Genomic DNA, 19008 nt, shown 5'->3' on the forward strand with positions numbered 1-19008 from the left:
AAACCATCAAGCGCTATGATGAAACTGGCTCCCATGAGGACCGCCACAGGAAAGGAAGACCCAAAGTTACCTCTGCTGCAGAGGATAAGTTCATTAGAGTTAACTGCACCTCAGATTGCAGCCCAAATAAATGCGTCACAGAGTTCAAGTAACAGACACATCTCAACATTAACTGTTCAGAGGAGACTGTGTGAGTCAGGCCTTCATGGTCGAATTGCTGCAAAGAAACCACTACTAAAGGACACCAATAAGAAGAAGAGACTTGCTTTGGCCAAGAAACACGAGCAATCTGTCCTTTGGTATGATGAGTCCAAATTTGCGATTTTTGGTTCCAACCGGTGTGTCTTTGTGAGACACAGAGTAGGTGAACGGATGATCTCCGCATGTGTGGTTCCCACCGTGAAGCATGGAGGAGGAGGTGTGATGGTGCTTTGCTGGATTTATTTAGAATTCAAGGCACACTTAACCAGCATGGTTACCAAAGGATTCTGCAGCAATACGACATCCCATCTGGTTTGCACCCATCATTTGTTTTTCAACAGGACAATGACCCAAAACACACCTCCAGGCTGTGTAAGGGCTATTTGACCAAGAAGGAGAGTGATGGAGTGCTGCATCAGATGACCTGGCCTCCACAATCACCCGACCTCAACCCAATTGAGATGGTTTGGGATGAGTCAGACCGCAGAGTGAAAGAAAAGCAGGCAACAAGTGCTCAGCATATGTGGGAACTCCTTCAAGACTGTTGGAAAAGCATTGCTCATGAAAAGGGTTGAGAGAATGCCAAGAGTGTGCAAAGCTGTCATCAAGGGAAAGGGTCGCTACTTTGAAGAATCTAAAATATATTTTGATTTGTTTAACACTTTTTTGGTTACTACATGAGTCCATATGTGTTATTTCATAGTTTTGATGTCTTCACTATTATTCTAAAATGTAGAAAACTGTAAAAATAAAGAAAAACCCTTGAATGAGTAGGTGTGTCCAAACTTTTGACTGGTACTGTATGTATCAGTGTTCCATCTCTATGTATGTCTTATTCAGAAGGTCTGGAAGGATGAAGGAGAAAGCAATAAGCAACTGATGTTGTAGATTTTTGTGAATTTTTAGCGAAGTCAATCCCCCTGACAACTAGGAGATCTGTTCAGCTTGACTGCTGTGGCTCACTCACACTCTGTTCCACGACTGACACTCACACTCAGCCAGAGGACGGTGAGGTGATCGTACCATGTCAGTGGCTCTCTCCCCAGGTCCCCGAGGGGAACCTCAGGAGAAAGGGGCTTCCTGGCTGCATGGGGGCAGTGTCACGTGCATCCCTACCCTGCACCGTCCACGCCTCAGTCTCACTACTACCTTCTAAACTCCAGTCATTAGCTACAAGCCAGGGGAGACTTTCCCATTCTAGTCCAGCAGTACAGGGGATGAGCCATTGTTAAAACTAAATTGGTTGTGCCAGAGAGATCAGCTGACAGGGCCTTAAAGAAGCCAAGGCATCAGGAACTTTGCCAAATGGTTAACAAATACAGCCCTGGCTTAAAGCACCCAGGACAGGCCCACTTCTGCTATTTCTGTGGCCAGCCTAGAGCAGCTTGGATGGATCAGCCCCTATCACATACAATGTGCTTCAACTCTTCCTCCCAAATCAGGGGGGGGAAGACTCTTCCAGGAAAAATGCCCCCCGGCACCCAGATGCTCTCTCTCTTGACTGCCCTGCCATAGTGCCCCCCTGATTGGACAATAAATTCTGCCCAGCACATAAATATGAGGCTACAGCCAGATAAACAGACAGTGTTATTGTGTAGCAGCTGATCTACACTCTGACTGGAGCCGGAGGCTGACAGAAACAACATGGATGCCTTGTTTCAGCCCTGCCTGCTTAAAGCACTGGATTACCCTCACAATCAGGAGCCCAATTATCTATGACGAAAAGTAAAACCAATCTAATTGCTTTCTGTATACTCCCCTATGGCATTATGCCAGGAGCAGCCCAGAAACACTGTAGAGAGGTAGTATAACAGTAGCGGTTATGCAATGTACCACCCAGAGGAGGTAGCTGGAGGAAAACAACTGCTGTTCCAACAGTGGCCAACAGGGGGGGGGCAAGGGTCCAACAGAAGATCCTATACCGACAGTGGGCTATTTATAGAACCATTGAATGAGAGAACGTTTATTTTTAGAGCTGCGTAGGTTTCTGTCATGCTAGGGTTAGTGGTAGCTGCAGGGAGTTACTGCATCACAGTCCTGGTGACAACCCGTCCTTAGCTGACGCAGGGACGTCCACAAACACCAATACGCCACACGTTTAAACGTCATATGGAGGACGACACGTGTCACCCAGTAGTTTGGTTAAGTACAACATTAAAATCCATTTACACTTGATTACGCTCCATTCTGGTGCTCACAGTGAAAGCTCTGTTATTATAACTGTCATATAGACCGCCACTATCTGTGGCCTTTCCTTCAAATATATCTACAATTTAGAAACTGCACCATCTTAGAGCCTCATACAAATCCTGTTCTGAGCCAACATGGTAAAATAGCGGTGACTATCTGAAGACCTGCATACCCAGCTTGAGTGCTGTATTACCCAGGGCACAGTGACTATTCTGTAGCAATCGACATAATGACACTGCTGCACTGACAGAGCTGTGCTCCCTTTCAAACGTTTTTTTGGCAACACTGAGCGATTTCATCCTTCATATAAAAAGCCTGACACAGGGTCCTGCTGTGTTAAATAAATTAAATAAATACAATTTAAAAAACAGGACAGCTAATCTTGACGGCGGGCTTACAGAGCAAACATTCTATTTAGATCATATTATGAAGTAGATCTTGACAGTCAAATGAATGATAAGACCACACGGTTAAGATATGAACGTGTTTAGGTTGTGTGACATCCACCAGAAGATTAGCATCACTACCGACTGAGCTAATAATGAAGATGCTAAAAGGTAAAGCCTACAGACATCTGTTAGGTGAGCGCAGGTGTGGTACACCCCCTTGTGGCCAGCTGAGAGAAGACAGTTATGCCTGTCTAGTCCAGTCAGCCCAGATACAGCACCAGGTAATGTCTTGTTTTCTCACTCTGCCCTGATATTTGGACCAATGAGAAGGCCCTGCTAGCTGCAGTACAACAACTGTCTTATTAAAGCCATATCAACCTAATGATGGAATTGCTTTAGTAACACACCTTTGCTGCCATTTGATGCCTGGAATCAAACTAGCTCCACTTCATCCATTTTAACAAGTTCTCTTATCCACTCTCTCTCCTTATTTTATCATGTAACCTAGCATTAAGGTTTGCCGACCTCATTCTTCCTAGAAATCAGAAAACTATTTTGCCTGAGCATAAACTGCATTACTGTCAACGTCAGTGGCCAAGTCACCTGACGGTGCTAGTGGTACATCAAAATGGAGTTTGTACATATTTCCATCTGTTTAACTGCCAGCACCCAGACTACATAGCGTATGTGTGTGTGTGTGTGAGTTTGTGTGTGAGTTTGTGTGTGTGTGTGTGTGAGAGAGTGAATGAGTGAGAAATCCAGACAGACAGATAAGCTTGATGGACTGCCTGCTATGCTCTAGTGTGCGGAGGCATTTCTACCTGCCTGTCAGTCAGTCAGTCAGTCTCTCCAGGAAAAAGCAGCGTTGCACCCCTGGTTCCTGGTGATGGAAGCGGCCTCCCACTTACATATTTAAACAAGAGCTGCAGTTGAGGGCTTGGAGCACTCTACATGCAAATGCCCGCAGTAGGGGGCAACCCTAGCGGTAGGTGGCGGTGGGCGTCGTGGATGTGGGCATCACTGCCAGGTAGTTGGAGGGCACGTAACCCCTCTGCCCCCGCACCTCCACCAGGCTCCAGTCACAGCTACCCTTCTTGTCATGGGGTTCCAGGACTCTGATTGGTTCCCCCGCCCTCAGAGAGACCTCGTGACTGCTCCTCGCCCTGAAGTCATAGCCTGCAAACACCTGCAACGACACCGCAGAGGTCAGAGAACAGACAGAGCAAACAAGGCTTTATTAATGAGCATGATGCCCTAGAGATTGATTGTATTTAGCTTGGTGGTCTGATCAATGGCATTAGAAAACACAGCTCACCTCTGGACAACATAACTTGAGAAAGTTGTCTATCAGCAGGGCATGTAAGTGCAGCTTAATGGCGCTGCCATGTGGCCTGTGATGGTAGTGGACTACTAATCACCAACAGTCTCCTCCAGGGTTGGGCTCAATTCAGAATTCGAATTGGTCACACCACACAGGATGTAGAATTTGTATTTAAACAGAGAGGATGAAGCGAAGTGAGAGGTTTTATGAAAATAAGCAGAAATAAGCTAATGAGGAATTTCTTTATGGAGGTGTCGAAATGTTATTGCTAATTTGCTACGTGTGAGATTTACTTGATCAAAAATAAGTTTAGCAATGGTTAGGTTGTTACGAATGCATGGATATAAGTGGACGCACATGGGATTTCGGCACCATATATAGATTTTTTGACTATATCTGAGTTGTGCCTGTTGTCAGAGATAGAGGACTCATCACGGCTATAATGTGTTTTAGCATGGACATTGTCGTTGAGGGCTTCCACCATTTTAAAGTAGTCAAATCAAATCAAATCAAATTTTATTGGTCACATGCGCCGAATACAACAGGTGCAGACATTACAGTGAAATGCTTACTTACAGCCCTTAACCAACAGTGCATTTATTTTAAACAAAAAAAGTAAAAATAAAACAACAAAAAAAGTGTTGAGAAAAAAAAAAGAGCAGAAGTAAAATAAAGTGACATTAGGGAGGCTATATATACAGGGGGGTACCGTTGCAGAGTCAATGTGCGGGGCACCGGCTAGTTGAGGTAGTTGAGGTAATATGTACATGTGGGTAGAGTTAAAGTGACTATGCATAAATACTTAACAGAGTAGCAGCAGCGTAAAAAGGATGGGGTGGGGGGGGCAGTGCAAATAGTCCGGGTAGCCATGATTAGCTGTTCAGGAGTCTTATGGCTTGGGGGTAGAAGCTGTTGAGAAGTCTTTTGGACCTAGACTTGGCACTCCGGTACCGCTTGCCGTGCGGTAGCAGAGAGAACAGTCTATGACTAGGGTGGCTGGAGTCTTTGACAATTTTGAGGGCCTTCCTCTGACACCGCCTGGTATAGAGGTCCTGGATGGCAGGAAGCTTTGCCCCAGTGATGTACTGGGCCGTACGCACTACCCTCTGTAGTGCCTTGCGGTCGGAGGCCAAGCAGTTGCTATACCAGGCGGTGATGCAACCAGTCAGGATGCTCTCGATGGTGCAGCTGTAGAATTTTTTGAGGATCTGAGGACCCATGCCAAATCTTTTTAGTCTCCTAATGGGGAATAGGCTTTGTCGTGCCCTCTTCACGACTGTCTTGGTGTGTTTGGACCATGATAGTTCGTTGGTGATGTGGACACCAAGGAACTTGAAGCTCTCAACCTGTTCCACTACAGCCCCGTCGATGAGAATGGGGGCGTGCTCAGTCCTCTTTTTTTTCCTGTAGTCCACAATCATCTCCTCTGTCTTGGTCACGTTGAGGGAGAGGTTGTTGTCCTGGCACCACACGGCCAGATCTCTGACCTCCTCCCTATAGGCTGTCTCATCGTTGTCGGTGATCAGGCCTACCACTGTTGTGTCGTCGGCAAACTTAATGATGGTGTTGGAGTCGTGCCTGGCCATGCAGTCATGGGTGAACAGAGAGTACAGGAGGGGACTGAGCACGCACCCTGAGGGGCCCCCGTGTTGAGGATCAGTGTGGCAGATGTGTTGTTACCTACCCTTACCACCTGGGGGCGGCCCGTCAGGAAGTCCCGGATCCAGTTGCAGAGGGAGGTGTTTAGTCCCAGGATCCTTAGCGTAGTGATGAGCTTAGAGGGCACTATGGTGTTGAATGCTGAGCTGTAGTCAATGAATAGCATTCTCACGTAGGTGTTCCTCTTGTCCAGGTGGGAAAGGGCAGTGTGGAGTGCAATAGAGATTGCATCATCTGTGGATCTGTTGGGGCGGTATGCAAATTGGAGTGGGTCTAGGGTTTCTGGGATAATGCTGTTGATGTGAGCCATGACAAGCCTTTCAAAGCACTTCATGGCTACAGACGTCAGTGCTACGGGTCGGTAGTCATTTAGGCAGGTTATCTTAGGAGTCCTTGGGCACGGGGACTATGGTGGTCTGCTTGAAACATGTTGGTATTACAGACTCAGTCAGGGACATGTTGAAAATGTCAGTGAAGACACTTGCCAGTTGGTCAGCACATGCTCGGAGTACACGTCCTGGTAATCCGTCTGGCCCTGCGGCCTTGTGAATGTTGACCTGCTTAAAAGTCTTACTCACATCGGCTACGGAGAGCGTGATCACATAGTCATCCGGAACAGCTGGTGCTCTCATGCATGCTTCAGTGTTGCTTGCCTCGAAGCGAGCATAGAAGTGGTTTAGCTCGTCTGGTAGGCTTGTGTCACTGGGCAGCTCGCGGCTGTGCTTCCCTTTGTAGTCTGTAATAGTTTTCAAGCCCTGCCACATCCGACGAGCGTCAGAGCCAGTGTAGTACGATTCAATCTTAGACCTGTATTGACTCTTTGCCTGTTTGATGGTTCGTCGGAGGTCATAGCGGGATTTCTTATAAGCGTCCGGGTTAGAGTCCCGTTCCTTGAAAGCGGCAGCTCTACCCTTTAGCTCAGTGCGGATGTTTCCTGTAATCCATGGCTTCTGGTTGGGGTATGTACGTACGGTCACTGTGGGGACGACATCATCGATGCACTTATTGACAACTGGGTGGGGATTCCTATTGTTGGGAGCAAATCAGCCAATGAAGAATACAATATACTACTTTAAAACTGAGATAGCCTCACTGGCGTTGCCATGCCATCACAGACGCGATAATGACACAGATACAAAGGTGAGTCATCCATCTCTATGGCCTGTTGTTCACACACGTAACTGCCCTCTCATTGGCTAGAATGGTCCAGCCTGATCTTGCTTCCTCCTGCCTGCCTTCCATCTTTGAAGACATGTATTTCTATTGGTAGAGCGGTCACTTGACTATCTTGTCAATATAATAGACAATCTTTGATTTGAGTTTGAGTGACAGGAAGTATAATTTAATTCAGTGCAATTCAAAGAAATTCCACTCCGTCATAGAAGATGAGTTTCATTGATTCCGACAGGTCACACTTCCAGATACCAAAGAATATATCACTTTTCTATAAATAAATAAAAAGAAAGTAGATGCTTTTTCCACTTGGAACCTGTAGGTTCGCTCGACCTTATTCATGGTTTCCTCACATGTAAAGGTGGTGGAATTATTACGGCATTTATTCAAGGTCAGAATACAGCGTATCTGTAGACACACCTCCGCCAAAACTTCATTTCTTAGATCTCCACCCCAAATGAATAGCGGTGAATAGCATGATGTTGTCATGCTTAGGTTCAAGGTCAGAATATGAGTAGAAGATGGCATAAAACTGGAATTACGTTCCATTTACGCACGCTTCACTCAGGTCGGAATTCCCCCATTACTCTTTTAACCTTAGTGCTTAGAATAGCCAATAATATTTTCTCAACAAACAATGCAGTTATATTAGACCCTAAGTTATACACAGAGTATACCAAACACTAGGAACATCTTCCTAATATTGACTTGCACTCCCTTTTGCCCTCATAACAGCCTAAATTCTTCAGGGCATGGACTCTACAAGGTGTCGAAAGCGTTCCACAGGGATACTGGCCCATGTTGACTCCAATGCTTCCCACAGTTGTGTCAAATTGGCTGGATGTCCTTTGGGTGTTGGACCATTCTTGATACACACAGGAAACTGTTGTGCGTGAAAAACCCAGCAGCGTTGCAGTTCTTGACACACAAACCGGTGCGCCTGGCACCTACTACCATACCCTGTTCAAAGGCTCTTAAATCTTTTGTCTTGCCCATTCACCCTCTGAATGGCACACATACCCAAACCATGTCTCAATTGTCTCAAGGCTTAAAAATCTTTCTTTTTTTACCTGTCTCTTCATCTAGACTGATTGAAGTGGATTTAACAGGTGACATCAATAAGGGATCATAGCTTTCACCTGGATACACCTGGTCAGTCTGTCATGAAAAGAGCAGGTGTTCCTAATGTTTTGTACACTCAGTGTATATTTGTATAGACTACACCTAATATAGAAGATGCATTTGAATTTCATAGAATTTTACTGAATTCAATTATATTTCCTTTCATTCAAATTGTAATTATGTGTCCTGTTTACTGCTTCAATTCAAATTCAATACAAATGTAAGCATTCAATTGGAATTCTGAATTGAGCCCAACCCTGGTCTCCTCTGCTCTGACACATACTCAGCCATGGCAAGGACGTTGGACAGAAAGAACAGACTAAAATGGACCACCCAAGTTGAAGAATCAAAGCCTTAGCAGGATGATTAGTGATCATACTGCCAGCGGTGCATGAAGAGGGCTGGCTTGAAGAGTATGATAAATGCCTCCCAAAGGTCACAAGGAGAATCACTCACTTTAACAACCAGGAGAGGTGTATTTCGACAGCTCAGCCACACAGACAGACCGAACCCAGATACAATTATGTGCCTCAACACTTCCTCCACGTGCATGTGTGCGTGCGTGTGTGAGAGAGAGACTCCAACAATGTATGATGATGTTTGAAGGACTAAAACAAATAAATGGATAAAGCACTCAGGAGAAGGTTTGGGGCGCTCTGCATTTCAACACTGCTGACAAGGGCAAGCAGCTCATTTGCCCCCCGAACAGAGTGTCACTGACCTGGAAGCAGGGAACGGACATAGCCCTCACGAGCTGGGGCTGGGGTGTATCAGGGGTGTAGGAGAGTCGCCTGACGTCAGGGTGGTAGGAGTATCTTCTGACCCCCCCAGCGCAATCCATGGTAGTGACTGTCAGATGAGGGGACGGGGGAGGGTCCATGGTTACCTGGTGGTAACGCACCAACTTGGAGGAGGGGACGTATCCTCTTGGACCTGGACACAGGGGGATTGGTGTAGATGATTGGAAGACATGAATTCATAAGTAATTATAAGCTGATGAGATGTACCATATATAAACCACATGTTATCCTATAATTAATCAAATCTATTTGGATTGATATATCTCACTGTCTTAGAATTAAAAAAAGGTAACCAGGCAGCAGTAACAGTAAACAACCATTAGATGTCTCCACTTTAACTGGTGGTGGCTGAAGCGGCATTCTACTCATTTTAGTTTGGTATTCACTGCTACATTGACAGACCAAAGGACTGACTTTCCTTTTAGAAAGTAAAGCTGTTTGCCATTTTAAAGATAAGCCCCTCTTGTGAAAAGGCAAGATGTTTTGGCGGTCTTACCCCCAGCGTCGACCAGCCAGCGTCGTTTGTCCCCCCGTGTGTCCATCTCACTGATGATGGCCACCAGCTCTCCTCTGTTCAGGCTCAGGTCCAGGTCTCTGGTCCCCACCACATGGCCTGTCAGCTGGTAGATCTTCCCTGAGCCGTGCTTGTCTGTCAGGACCTTCAGACGATTCTGGGAGCCAGGGCTGAGAGGCTGGGAGGACAGCGTTGTGTTCATTACACACCAAATGGAAGAGAAGACTGAAATAGGGAGGGATGACCTGCATTTGTTCAATAAGAAATGTCAATGTTTTACTTTCAGTTGCAAAAGGTTATTAAACGTTTTGCTACGGTGTGCCCTAATTAACACGACCCTGGTAGAGTTATTGGAACCGATAGGGAACCATCAGGAACATAGTAGAGCAATGGCTTTGACAGCTAGTCATTCGCCATGTTCATCATCACTGGTGTTCACCTGCTTAGCTTCCACCCAGGGTGACTTCTAGAGTTTAAATGGCTTCACTATGTCATCTAAGAGTAGCTAATGAAGCGATCCTGTTTCTTTCTAGTACTGTAGATGTTTCTCTCTAGCCACAGATGAGCTGCCCATCCTCCCTAGTGCTGTCATGTATTCCTGTAGACCTGACAGGCTGAGTCTCATTACTATCATATAGCTACCCTCTCTGGTAATGTCCCAAATGGCACCCTATTCCCTATATAGTGCACTACTTCTGAGCAGGGCTGGTGAACTATATAGGGAATAGGGTGCCATTTGGGATGCTGTTCATCGGTTCTGTGAGGCCTACAGCCAGGAGAGCTGCTCCTGCACACTGCAGACAGACAGACATAAAGTACAGCTTATAACATGGACTGTGAGATGTCTAGGTTAGTCTGGAAGATTAAACTACACCATCTCTCTCCCCTCTCCTCTCGGCAGCTTCACATTCTCATCAGTTAAAGTAATGAGTAGTGGTGTGGTGATGATAGGAGCCATGAGGTGGCTAGAGTAAGGTTATTGCTGTATTATGACCAAGCAAAATGAATGGTGGTTTCTGTTCTGACTTGGGGAAAAAGGTAATGGAATTTCCAGTATTTATTACAGGAAATACAGGTTCATGTTGTGACATGACGTGTTCTAGTGTGTTAGTTTTGACAAAAGGCTTGTGTTTAGTTACAGTACCTTCAGGTGACCACCTTTCTCAGAACCCTCAACAGGTAACACCACAACCCCAAGGCTTGTAGAAATAGCTATCATGATCCAATTCAGGTTATTACAAACACATAAAGCGGCATAATAACATTGACAGTATGAATCATCCTGCTGCTATTTGACAACAAGTCCTGTGGGGCTGTAGATGTGTACACACACTGGCAATGTTACCCGACAAGTCCCATCGCCACCAAACAACAGATTATAGTGCAGCTTCTGCTGAGACTGACCTGGACAATGGAATCATTGAGTTGGTCCTTCACATTCCAACACAGACTCTCCAGCCTCCTCGCACCCTCCAGCACCGAACACTCCGCCCACTCCCAGAATGCATTAGGCTCCAGGGAACCGGGAGGGAGCTGAAAAAAGACATGTTAAACAAAATAAGATGAGAAAAATAGTCAACCTCAACTGCATCTCTGCTTTAGGTATAGCTCCCATAAAATCTCATTCTAAATGTAGTAACAAATACATGAGCAACCTGCTACTTAGCTAATGTAGCCATTAGGATCATAGAGAAAATAGGCATTTGTCTGTATCCACACAACAAACATGCTAGTCATCCCCTCAACTCCAGTACTGTATTATTGTGTACCTGTTGGGTGAATCCCTGGAAGAGCTGCTCCATGTCTGCAGCCAGGTCCTTGTGCAGGCAGCTGAAGGCCCCCAGCATGCCCCAGAGCAGGGTGAGGGCCAGGCCGTTGAACTGGGGCAGCTCGTTGAGGAGCAGGGTGTTGATGGTCTTATAGGTGTTAGCCACCGCCTGCTCATCGTAGCTCAGACTGGGCTTCTCTTCGATCAGCTCGTAGTCTAGCAGCTTGTCCAGACGCTTACTGATCAGGTTACGAGGCCCCGCCAGGAGCTCTTTTAGGGCACAGAGAGGCTTGTGGACCAAAGTCCTCATCCTCTTCTCCTGGAGAGAGGGGGGGGATTGTGATAGAGGGATGAGTGGGGGGAGGAGGGGAGGGGAGATAAAAGTGTGAGGCACAGACAGTGTAATCTGAAACGTGAAGGACGGGGCTGACAAGAGGGAAAGTGAAACACGTCCATATGCATAATTCTTTTTTTCTGATGCCTATTTTTATAACATAACAAAATGGTACTGTAGCTTAACTTACAAATGTAGGAAGTATCCATTGTCTCAGTGCTGTTGTGATTTCCTTGTAGCATATAACAGGCTTCTCACTGTCCATGTCAAGATCAAACTCCTCCGGTCGATAGCTGAGAAACCTCTGGAATATAACGATGGAAGGAAAGTTTCAACATGAACTAGAATTAGACACGGGGAAACGTAAACCCAAATCTGTGTGGCAGTGGTCAGTAATGCATGGTTTATGAGCGACAGTGCTGCCTGTGGTTGTTGGCAGTAGGGAGGGACTGCATTCACATATTAGGTGGGGCAATGAGTAGCAGGCTGAATACTTTAAACTGATTTTCTTACAGTTACATTGCCTCTAAATTGTCAACTGCTCACCACTGGAAAAAGAAAATCCATCAGATCAGAGCTGTAGCCCATTATTTAGTGAGAAGAGGATGCCAAGCCAGAAGTGAATGCTAAGGGATTGTGCACTAATTATATGTTGAGTGGAAAGCCACACATAAACAAAGTGATTCCAGTGTTGTCATGGTGATCTTACTCTGGTCTCCATAGCAAAAGGCTAGGGTCAACAAAAGCTCACCTGTAGATGGTCTAGATATGTCTCCACATTTTCATGTAGCACGGTGATACCATTTTCAAGGAGATAGAAAAAGCCCTCCAAGGCATCAAACTCTTCATCTACCAGCTGGAATTGAACAGAGGGAAGTTATTAAAGGGATATTTGGGGAGTTTGGCAACGAGGCCATTTATCTACTTCCCCAGAGTCAGATGAACTCATGGATACCATTTGTATGTCTCTGTGTCCAGTAGGAAGGAAGTTAGAGGTAGTTTCGGGAGCCAATGTTAACTAGCGTTAGCGCAATGACTGGAAGTCTATCGGTATCTGTTAGCATGGTAGTTAGCATTGGCTCTAGAAACTACCTCTAACTTCCTTCATACTGGATACACAGACAACAATAGTATCTACAATTAATCTGAATATGGGGAAGTAGATAAAGGGCCTCATTGCCAAACTCCCAAAGTATCCCTTTAACAGCAAATTCAACAAATCTTTACAGAGATTAAAATAAGAACATTCTAGTAGTTCTACCATCCATTGCTAAAAAGAGACCCAGAGCTTCAGTTTGTGACTTGATGAATAATATGTCTAAAAATGTCCACAAGGGAATACTCATAACCATGTGAGATTCCTCCACAATAGCATGAGTCATTGTATTCAACGACTCTCTACATACTTTATCTAACAAATGCTCCTCAGAGGTGTGAAGCAAGGTTTGAATACAGCAGGTAAACACTAGTCATATAATTTGTTCTCTCACCTCAGTTTCCATTCCCTGTAGAAAGTGTAGCTTCATTTTATGGCTGAGTGATCTTAACAAGGACAGGCACAGACAGAACCTTACCTTTGGTGCAATCCCCGTCTCATGTTTGATGAACTGACTCAGTCTGGCAGTCTTCTTTGCGATGCTGTGGCTGTTCAGTCGATTCATCTTATCCCTTATCGTCAGGGTCTCCGTCTTCTTGTATTTGTCGGCTGTGACGACAAGACAACAAATTCTAATATGGGTGTTCAGGAATAAGTGAAGGCAAGGTCCCCAATCTATCAATTCCTCATCCCTGTCTGAACACTAGAACCAATCACAGGGAATGATTACTAGATGGTGATAGCTAGCTCATGTTCTCACCGACTTCCCTGAAGCGTTTGTACTCGTTGATCCTGCAGTTGAGGGCTATGGCGGTGTGGGCAGTCTGCTCCAGGAGAGAGTAGGCTGGGTGCCCAGGCTCTGTGTGTTTCATGACGGTCTGGAAGAGAAGAGGGTAGCGGGCGATCCTCTGGACTGGCATCACCAGGAAGAAGCTCAGAGAGGCAGCATTCACCTCTGGCCTGTACACAACAGTCTCACTTTGTCATACTTCCTGGACTTGTAGTGAGAAAACTGTACATGGAAGTTCATAACACAATAGAGATGGGGTGTGATATCAAGGCCAGTTTTAGTAGTGGATCTCAATGAGACATTAGAGACAAACAATGGTAGGAACAGGAATGCAGAGAGGGAGATATGAACATACGCTGAGGACTTGATGACTTTCACTATCTCAGTCCACAGGGCTTCTTTCTGCTTGTAGCTGTTCTCTAGCGCTGTGACGTTGTTGTAGTTGGCCAGGTACTCCTTGTACGCCGACTCTATGTCTGTTGATAGACTGAGGAAGGCCTCACCTGAAGGGAATATGAATCAAGTATTCATGATGTGATATAAATGTACATGTATGCCTCCCGTGTTGTCCTTTATCCGTCCCATGGAACGTTGCTAAGGTGATACAACTGACTATATAAAGGCGTTTCATTTTGTTGCTGTTGTGTACTGAATATCTTTTTCAGAGTCTCTCTAGTCATTCTTGCAGGTTTGATCTCTGCAGGACAGATCAATGTTTGAACACCTAGCAGTCCAGGTGCTGAGCAAGGTCAACTAAATAATGGAGACACCTAGCAGAAACATCTAGCAGTCCAGGTGTTGAGCAAGGTCAACTAAATCATGGAAACAACTAGCAGTCCAGGTGCTGAGCAAGGTCAACTAAATCATGGAAACACCTAGCAGTCCAGGTGCTGAGCAAGGTCAACTAAATCATGGAAACACCTAGCAGTCCAGGTGCTGAGCAAGGTCAACTTAATAATGGAGACACCTAGCAGAAACACCTAGCAGTCCAGGTGCTGAGCAAGGTCAACTAAATCATGGAAACACCTAGCAGTCCAGGTGCTGAGCAAGGTCAACTAAATAATGGAGACACCTAGCAGTCCAGGTGCTGAGCAAGGTCAACTAAATAATGGAAAAAAGGAACTTGGCACTGTTGTTTGCTCCACAATGAAATATAGCAGGGCTAACATGGTTGCCACAGAGAGGGAGTTTTAGTTTTTCATTATCTAGCTGACCCATCCAAGCAGCTTGACTGCAAAGGGGGACTGTATGTGTAAGTGTTGTCTAACACCATGGTGGGAAATGTGCTCATAGGACTTTAATACACACAGCCATGTAGAACACATCATGACAAGCAGCTGGTATCAATAGCCCTGTGAAACAGAGGGGGTGGACATGAGCCTATTCATGATAGCCCCCGTAGGATTAGCAGGTGTGGTAGTGCAGGTGTGAATATATATTAGTAGCTACCTGGGAGTGAGAATCACAAGGTGTGATGGTGTATATATGGGAGGTGTGAATAGCCCAGCCAAGGGAACTGTCCTGATACAGCACTGCAATATTCTTACTACTTACATAGAGTCTCCAGGAAGAGAGGATCATGGGGCGTCAATTGCTTCTGGTCCAGGAGGCTGAGGAGGCGGCCTGACACGTCGATCACCTCCTCTATGTACAGGAACATGCTGTCCAGGTTAGTCAGCTGAGGCTGTGGTGGAGGAGAAGGTATAGACTGACTTAAATGCTCAACAAAGGGCATCAGTCACCTACCACTAAACTATCCCCTCCTCCTCTCTCCCACATACAATTACATTAGCCCCTCCATCATTACCACTGGCTGATGCATAGACAGGCCTGTCTTCCACCCCATAAAATGGGATTCCATCCTGTTTTTACGAGACACCCGTTTTCAGCGCGGCCTTGTAATCAAAGACATTCGATTATATGGTCATTGAAAAACCTTCAGAGACGTGAAAGGAAATAAAGCATGGTGCTTCAAGATAACCATTCCTTAGAGAGGAAGACCCAGTAGGGCCCAGAGTTCTCCCATGTTCAGGAAACCCTCCTAGCCCTATGCAGCGGTGCAGTACAGTACCTGGTGTTTCTGCAGGTTGCTCCTGATGGTGCAGGTGCAGACCTGGAGGAGTCTCAGGTAGTTCCTCTCTGTGTAGACCAGCTCCTCTGTGGCCAGGAGCTGCCTCTGAGCCTCTCTCTCAGCCCTCTCCTCGGCCGCAGCCTCTTCAGCCACAGCCTTCTCTGATGCATCCTCTGCTGGCTCCTCCACAAACACTGACACCTCTGATAGAGAGAGATATATAGAGTCCTCCTCTGTGTCCGCTGTCTCACCCTCCTCCACTGTTCCCTCTTTCTCCTCCATTCTGACCTCTTGGGCCTCAGCTCTGGGACTTGGAGAAGGAGTATGGTTTCGGGGAGCTGGGGTTGGGGGAGCTGACTCTGCCGTCAAGGGGCTCTCCATGCTGGGTCTGTCTGTTGGAGAAAAAGGGGGTTCGCTCCATGTGAGCCTGATGTCTATATCCCACCCAGCAGTAGCAGCCCGTGGCAGGGTTATTATAGTGGGGTTGAATGGCTTATAGGTGACATGAGGAGACACCATGTGTTCAAACGAGATGGTCCTACTCTTAAAAAGCTGTTGCCGCTGAAGCTATTTAACTTTTTAGCAGATTTCAATCAAATGTAATAATGTTTAGCTGTTTAAAATGCAGATGCTGTGTTTGACTCATTATGCCATAGGAATAGTGACTAAAAACATGTGGAGGGACAGTCACCGGCAGTGACTTCAGCATTAATTGTACTTTTAAGTGTGGCTTGGCTGTGATTTACAACTGAACAAAAGTTACCAAAACAAAGTTATCTGTATCTAATGAGTCATAATAAACATGTAAATTAATGAGGTGGATAAAAAGGACAACACCATAACAACCCAGGTCTCTGGATGACTAGTTTAAAAATCAAATTAAAAAGAATAGTAGCACCGAGCAACAACAACTTCACCTCAGGCTGAAAATAGAAGGTTCTCAGTGAGTGACAGCAGAAAACATTAAAGCACATCAATACCTTGAGTAGAGGACTGGGATCAGACGCTGCTCAGCTTGTGGGCCAGTGGAGTGTGCTGCTACTACTGATGCAGTCGAGTGCCTGGCCAACACACAGAAAGACTGATGTAACTTTTTCCACTCACTCACTAAGAGCTAGGCTTCATGTGGCATGGGTGTGTGAGTGGAGGCTTGTGGGGGGATGGGAGGGTCAGCTGGGCTGTTTGTTAGGGGGAAAGGGTGGAGGCAGGGAGGAGGTGATAGGCTATAGCAGTGTGGAGGCCAGAGAAGGCACAGCCTCTCTCTGTCCTGAATCTGCTGATTGAATGCAGCAGCCTGTAAAAAGGAAGTGATGCCTGCTCAGGCAGAAGCTCGTTGGCTGGCCCCGATTTAAAAAAACAGGCTGGCCCGCCAGTGGAGACACAGCACCACGCTGACTGATGTTTTCTCACAGGAAACAAAAGCTCCAAGGGAATTCAATGGCAATTGCCGCCCAGGTAATTGTAATGATTTTCCATGGGTAATAATTTAGACGTGTCCTTTGTGTGGATGTCTCAGCACAAGACAACAAAATCATATGGAGTTTACAGTAAAATGTTTATCTTGAGGGTAATGGAATTTGTCAGATACTTACAGAGGAACAAATCAACTAACTGACACATATTTCAGGGGCAACAAGGAACAAATAAGTATTGAGGATACTACTTTTTAACTGGTTGATACCGTAGGAATGTGAAACATTCAGACGTGATATCTGAGTTGATGACATTGGAATTGGGCTAAGGAATGCTGCAGAACTGGATTCATTACCAGCTGAGTCATCATTATGATGACATGTCGTTTTAAATAAAAAACGATATCTGTGACAATAATTTTTTTTTTACTTGAGTATTTCATTTCACAAAATGGTCTACTGTTCACAAAACATTTAACAACAAGCAACATAAATAACTTACTCTTTCCATACAGAGGGGTGGACACTTGGATTCCAGGGATAGCAGGAAACTGCATGGCGGATGGGTGGAATCTAATGCCTGGGGGATAAAAATATGTTTCAGACTAGTAAACATCCTCCACTCTTCACATCATAATTATCTTCCTTTCTTACTGTAGGTCATGGCCCAGTTCAACGTACAGTAGAATATTGTAGTAGTACGGTGGGCCTACTACTAGCCTACTAACTCTACAGATTGTACTAGATGTAGTACAGTAGTAGCCTGTAGCAGTATAATTATTACAGCAGTAGACTGGCTCTAATAAATTCACAATTTATTTTACAAAAGTGTACATAGATCAGTGATAGATTGGAAACGGTATGATGTTTCATTACAACACAGTGCAATAAGTAATAGCCTAGTTCGATACTTAGTTAGTCACATTAAATATAGATCAGAGAAACAGACCTTTGGCTTTGAAGCAACAGCAGCTTCTCCTCGAGCACAAGATGTGGTGCTCCAACTACAAGGTCAGTGCGCAAACAGAGAACTCAAAGTTTCCCTTATCCAAGGGGATGAAATAATATTTTAATAATAAAAAAATTGCAATATTTAATAGAGATCACATAGCTTTATAGAGTGTAGATGTTAGTCTCCTGAGGCGGCACTGTCACTAAACACACGCGCACCTTGACGTCTTGTTGTTCTTCTTCAAATCCTCAATCACATGTCCCTTTTCTAAGAACAGGTTGGCCAGTCCAGGCTGACGTCACGTCAGTGCAACGCATAGTTTACAGTAAATGTTTATCTTGAGGGTAATGGAATTTGTCAGATATTCACAGAGGAACAGTTCAACTAACTGACACAAATATTTCAGGGGCAACAAGGAATACATAAGTATTGAGGATACTACTTTTGAACTAGTTGATTCCGTACGAATGTGAAACATTCAGACATGACGTCTGAGTTGATAACATTGGAATTCGGCTAAGAAGGAATGCTACAGAACTGGATTCATTACCAGTTGAGTCATCATTATGATGACTTGTAGTTTTTCATTTTTAAAAACTATATCCGTGACAATAACTAATTTTTTACTTGAGTATTTCATTTCACAAAATTGTCTACTGTTCACAAAACATTTTACAACAGGCAACATAAATAACTTGCTATTTCCATACACAGGGCTGGACACTTCTATTCCAGGGATAGCAGGATACTGCATGGCCGATTGGTGGGTCCTAATGACTGGGGGATAAAAATATGTTTCAGACTAGTAAACATCCTCCACTCGTCACATCATAATTATCTTCTTGTTGTACTTCTTTGAACCCTCAATTACATGTCCCTTTTCTAAGAACAGGTTCGCCAGTCTAATCTGGCGTCACCTCAGTGCAGTGCATAGTAGACTATTGTTTTTCTTTTTTAGATGTCGGGTCAGTAACTTTTCCAATGTATTGATTTCGCCTGGTAAATAAAGTTGAAACTTGACCTAATCTATATGTGCCCCAATTTCAGTAGGTTGATGGCAGAAGCCTGTACTATGCGGACATCTAGTGGTAATTTCTTCCCTGCTAAAAAATGTCCTTGGCCTAAAAAACAAGATTCCAAAATGATCTGAACCCTAGGGGTGGAGCCCTTTTACTAACCTACGGCCTGTACACTAGGAAGCGGCATCGCGTGGTAA

General features: G+C 45.1%; 1 protein-coding gene across 1 annotated transcript; it reads right to left on the bottom strand.

Annotated features, from left to right (window-relative positions):
• Nucleotides 1-943: 943 nt before the first annotated feature.
• Nucleotides 944-17989, bottom strand: LOC123482744 (rho guanine nucleotide exchange factor 37-like). The gene is made up of 15 exons (XM_045211452.1): nucleotides 17790-17989; nucleotides 17343-17420; nucleotides 16409-16489; nucleotides 15429-15820; nucleotides 14912-15041; nucleotides 13713-13860; nucleotides 13328-13527; nucleotides 13046-13176; nucleotides 12223-12327; nucleotides 11662-11775; nucleotides 11139-11456; nucleotides 10774-10902; nucleotides 9352-9547; nucleotides 8777-8988; nucleotides 944-3966 (listed from the first exon to the last, which is right to left on the bottom strand). The coding sequence occupies exons 4-15, from the start codon at nucleotides 15807-15809 to the stop codon at nucleotides 3760-3762; spliced, it is 2271 nt and encodes a 756-aa protein (XP_045067387.1). The 5' UTR covers nucleotides 15810-15820; nucleotides 16409-16489; nucleotides 17343-17420; nucleotides 17790-17989; the 3' UTR covers nucleotides 944-3759.
• Between the last annotated feature and the right edge of the window lie 1019 nt (nucleotides 17990-19008).

Source organism: Coregonus clupeaformis, chromosome 37 (assembly GCF_020615455.1).
Source record: "Coregonus clupeaformis isolate EN_2021a chromosome 37, ASM2061545v1, whole genome shotgun sequence".
NCBI classification, from domain to species: domain Eukaryota; kingdom Metazoa; phylum Chordata; class Actinopteri; order Salmoniformes; family Salmonidae; genus Coregonus; species Coregonus clupeaformis.

Bases quoted from the DNA above. Each gene is read 5' to 3' on its own strand.
- LOC123482744 (XM_045211452.1), bottom strand. From the start codon at position 15,809: ATGGAGAGCCCCTTGACGGCAGAGTCAGCTCCCCCAACCCCAGCTCCC. The intron at 13,861-14,911 runs GTAAGTAGTAAG...TATTCCCTTCAG, and splicing joins TCTCTTCCTGGAGACTCTAT to GTGAGGCCTTCCTCAGTCTA. The intron at 8,989-9,351 runs GTAAGACCGCCA...CCCTGTGTCCAG, and splicing joins CTGGCTGGTCGACGCTGGGG to GTCCAAGAGGATACGTCCCC.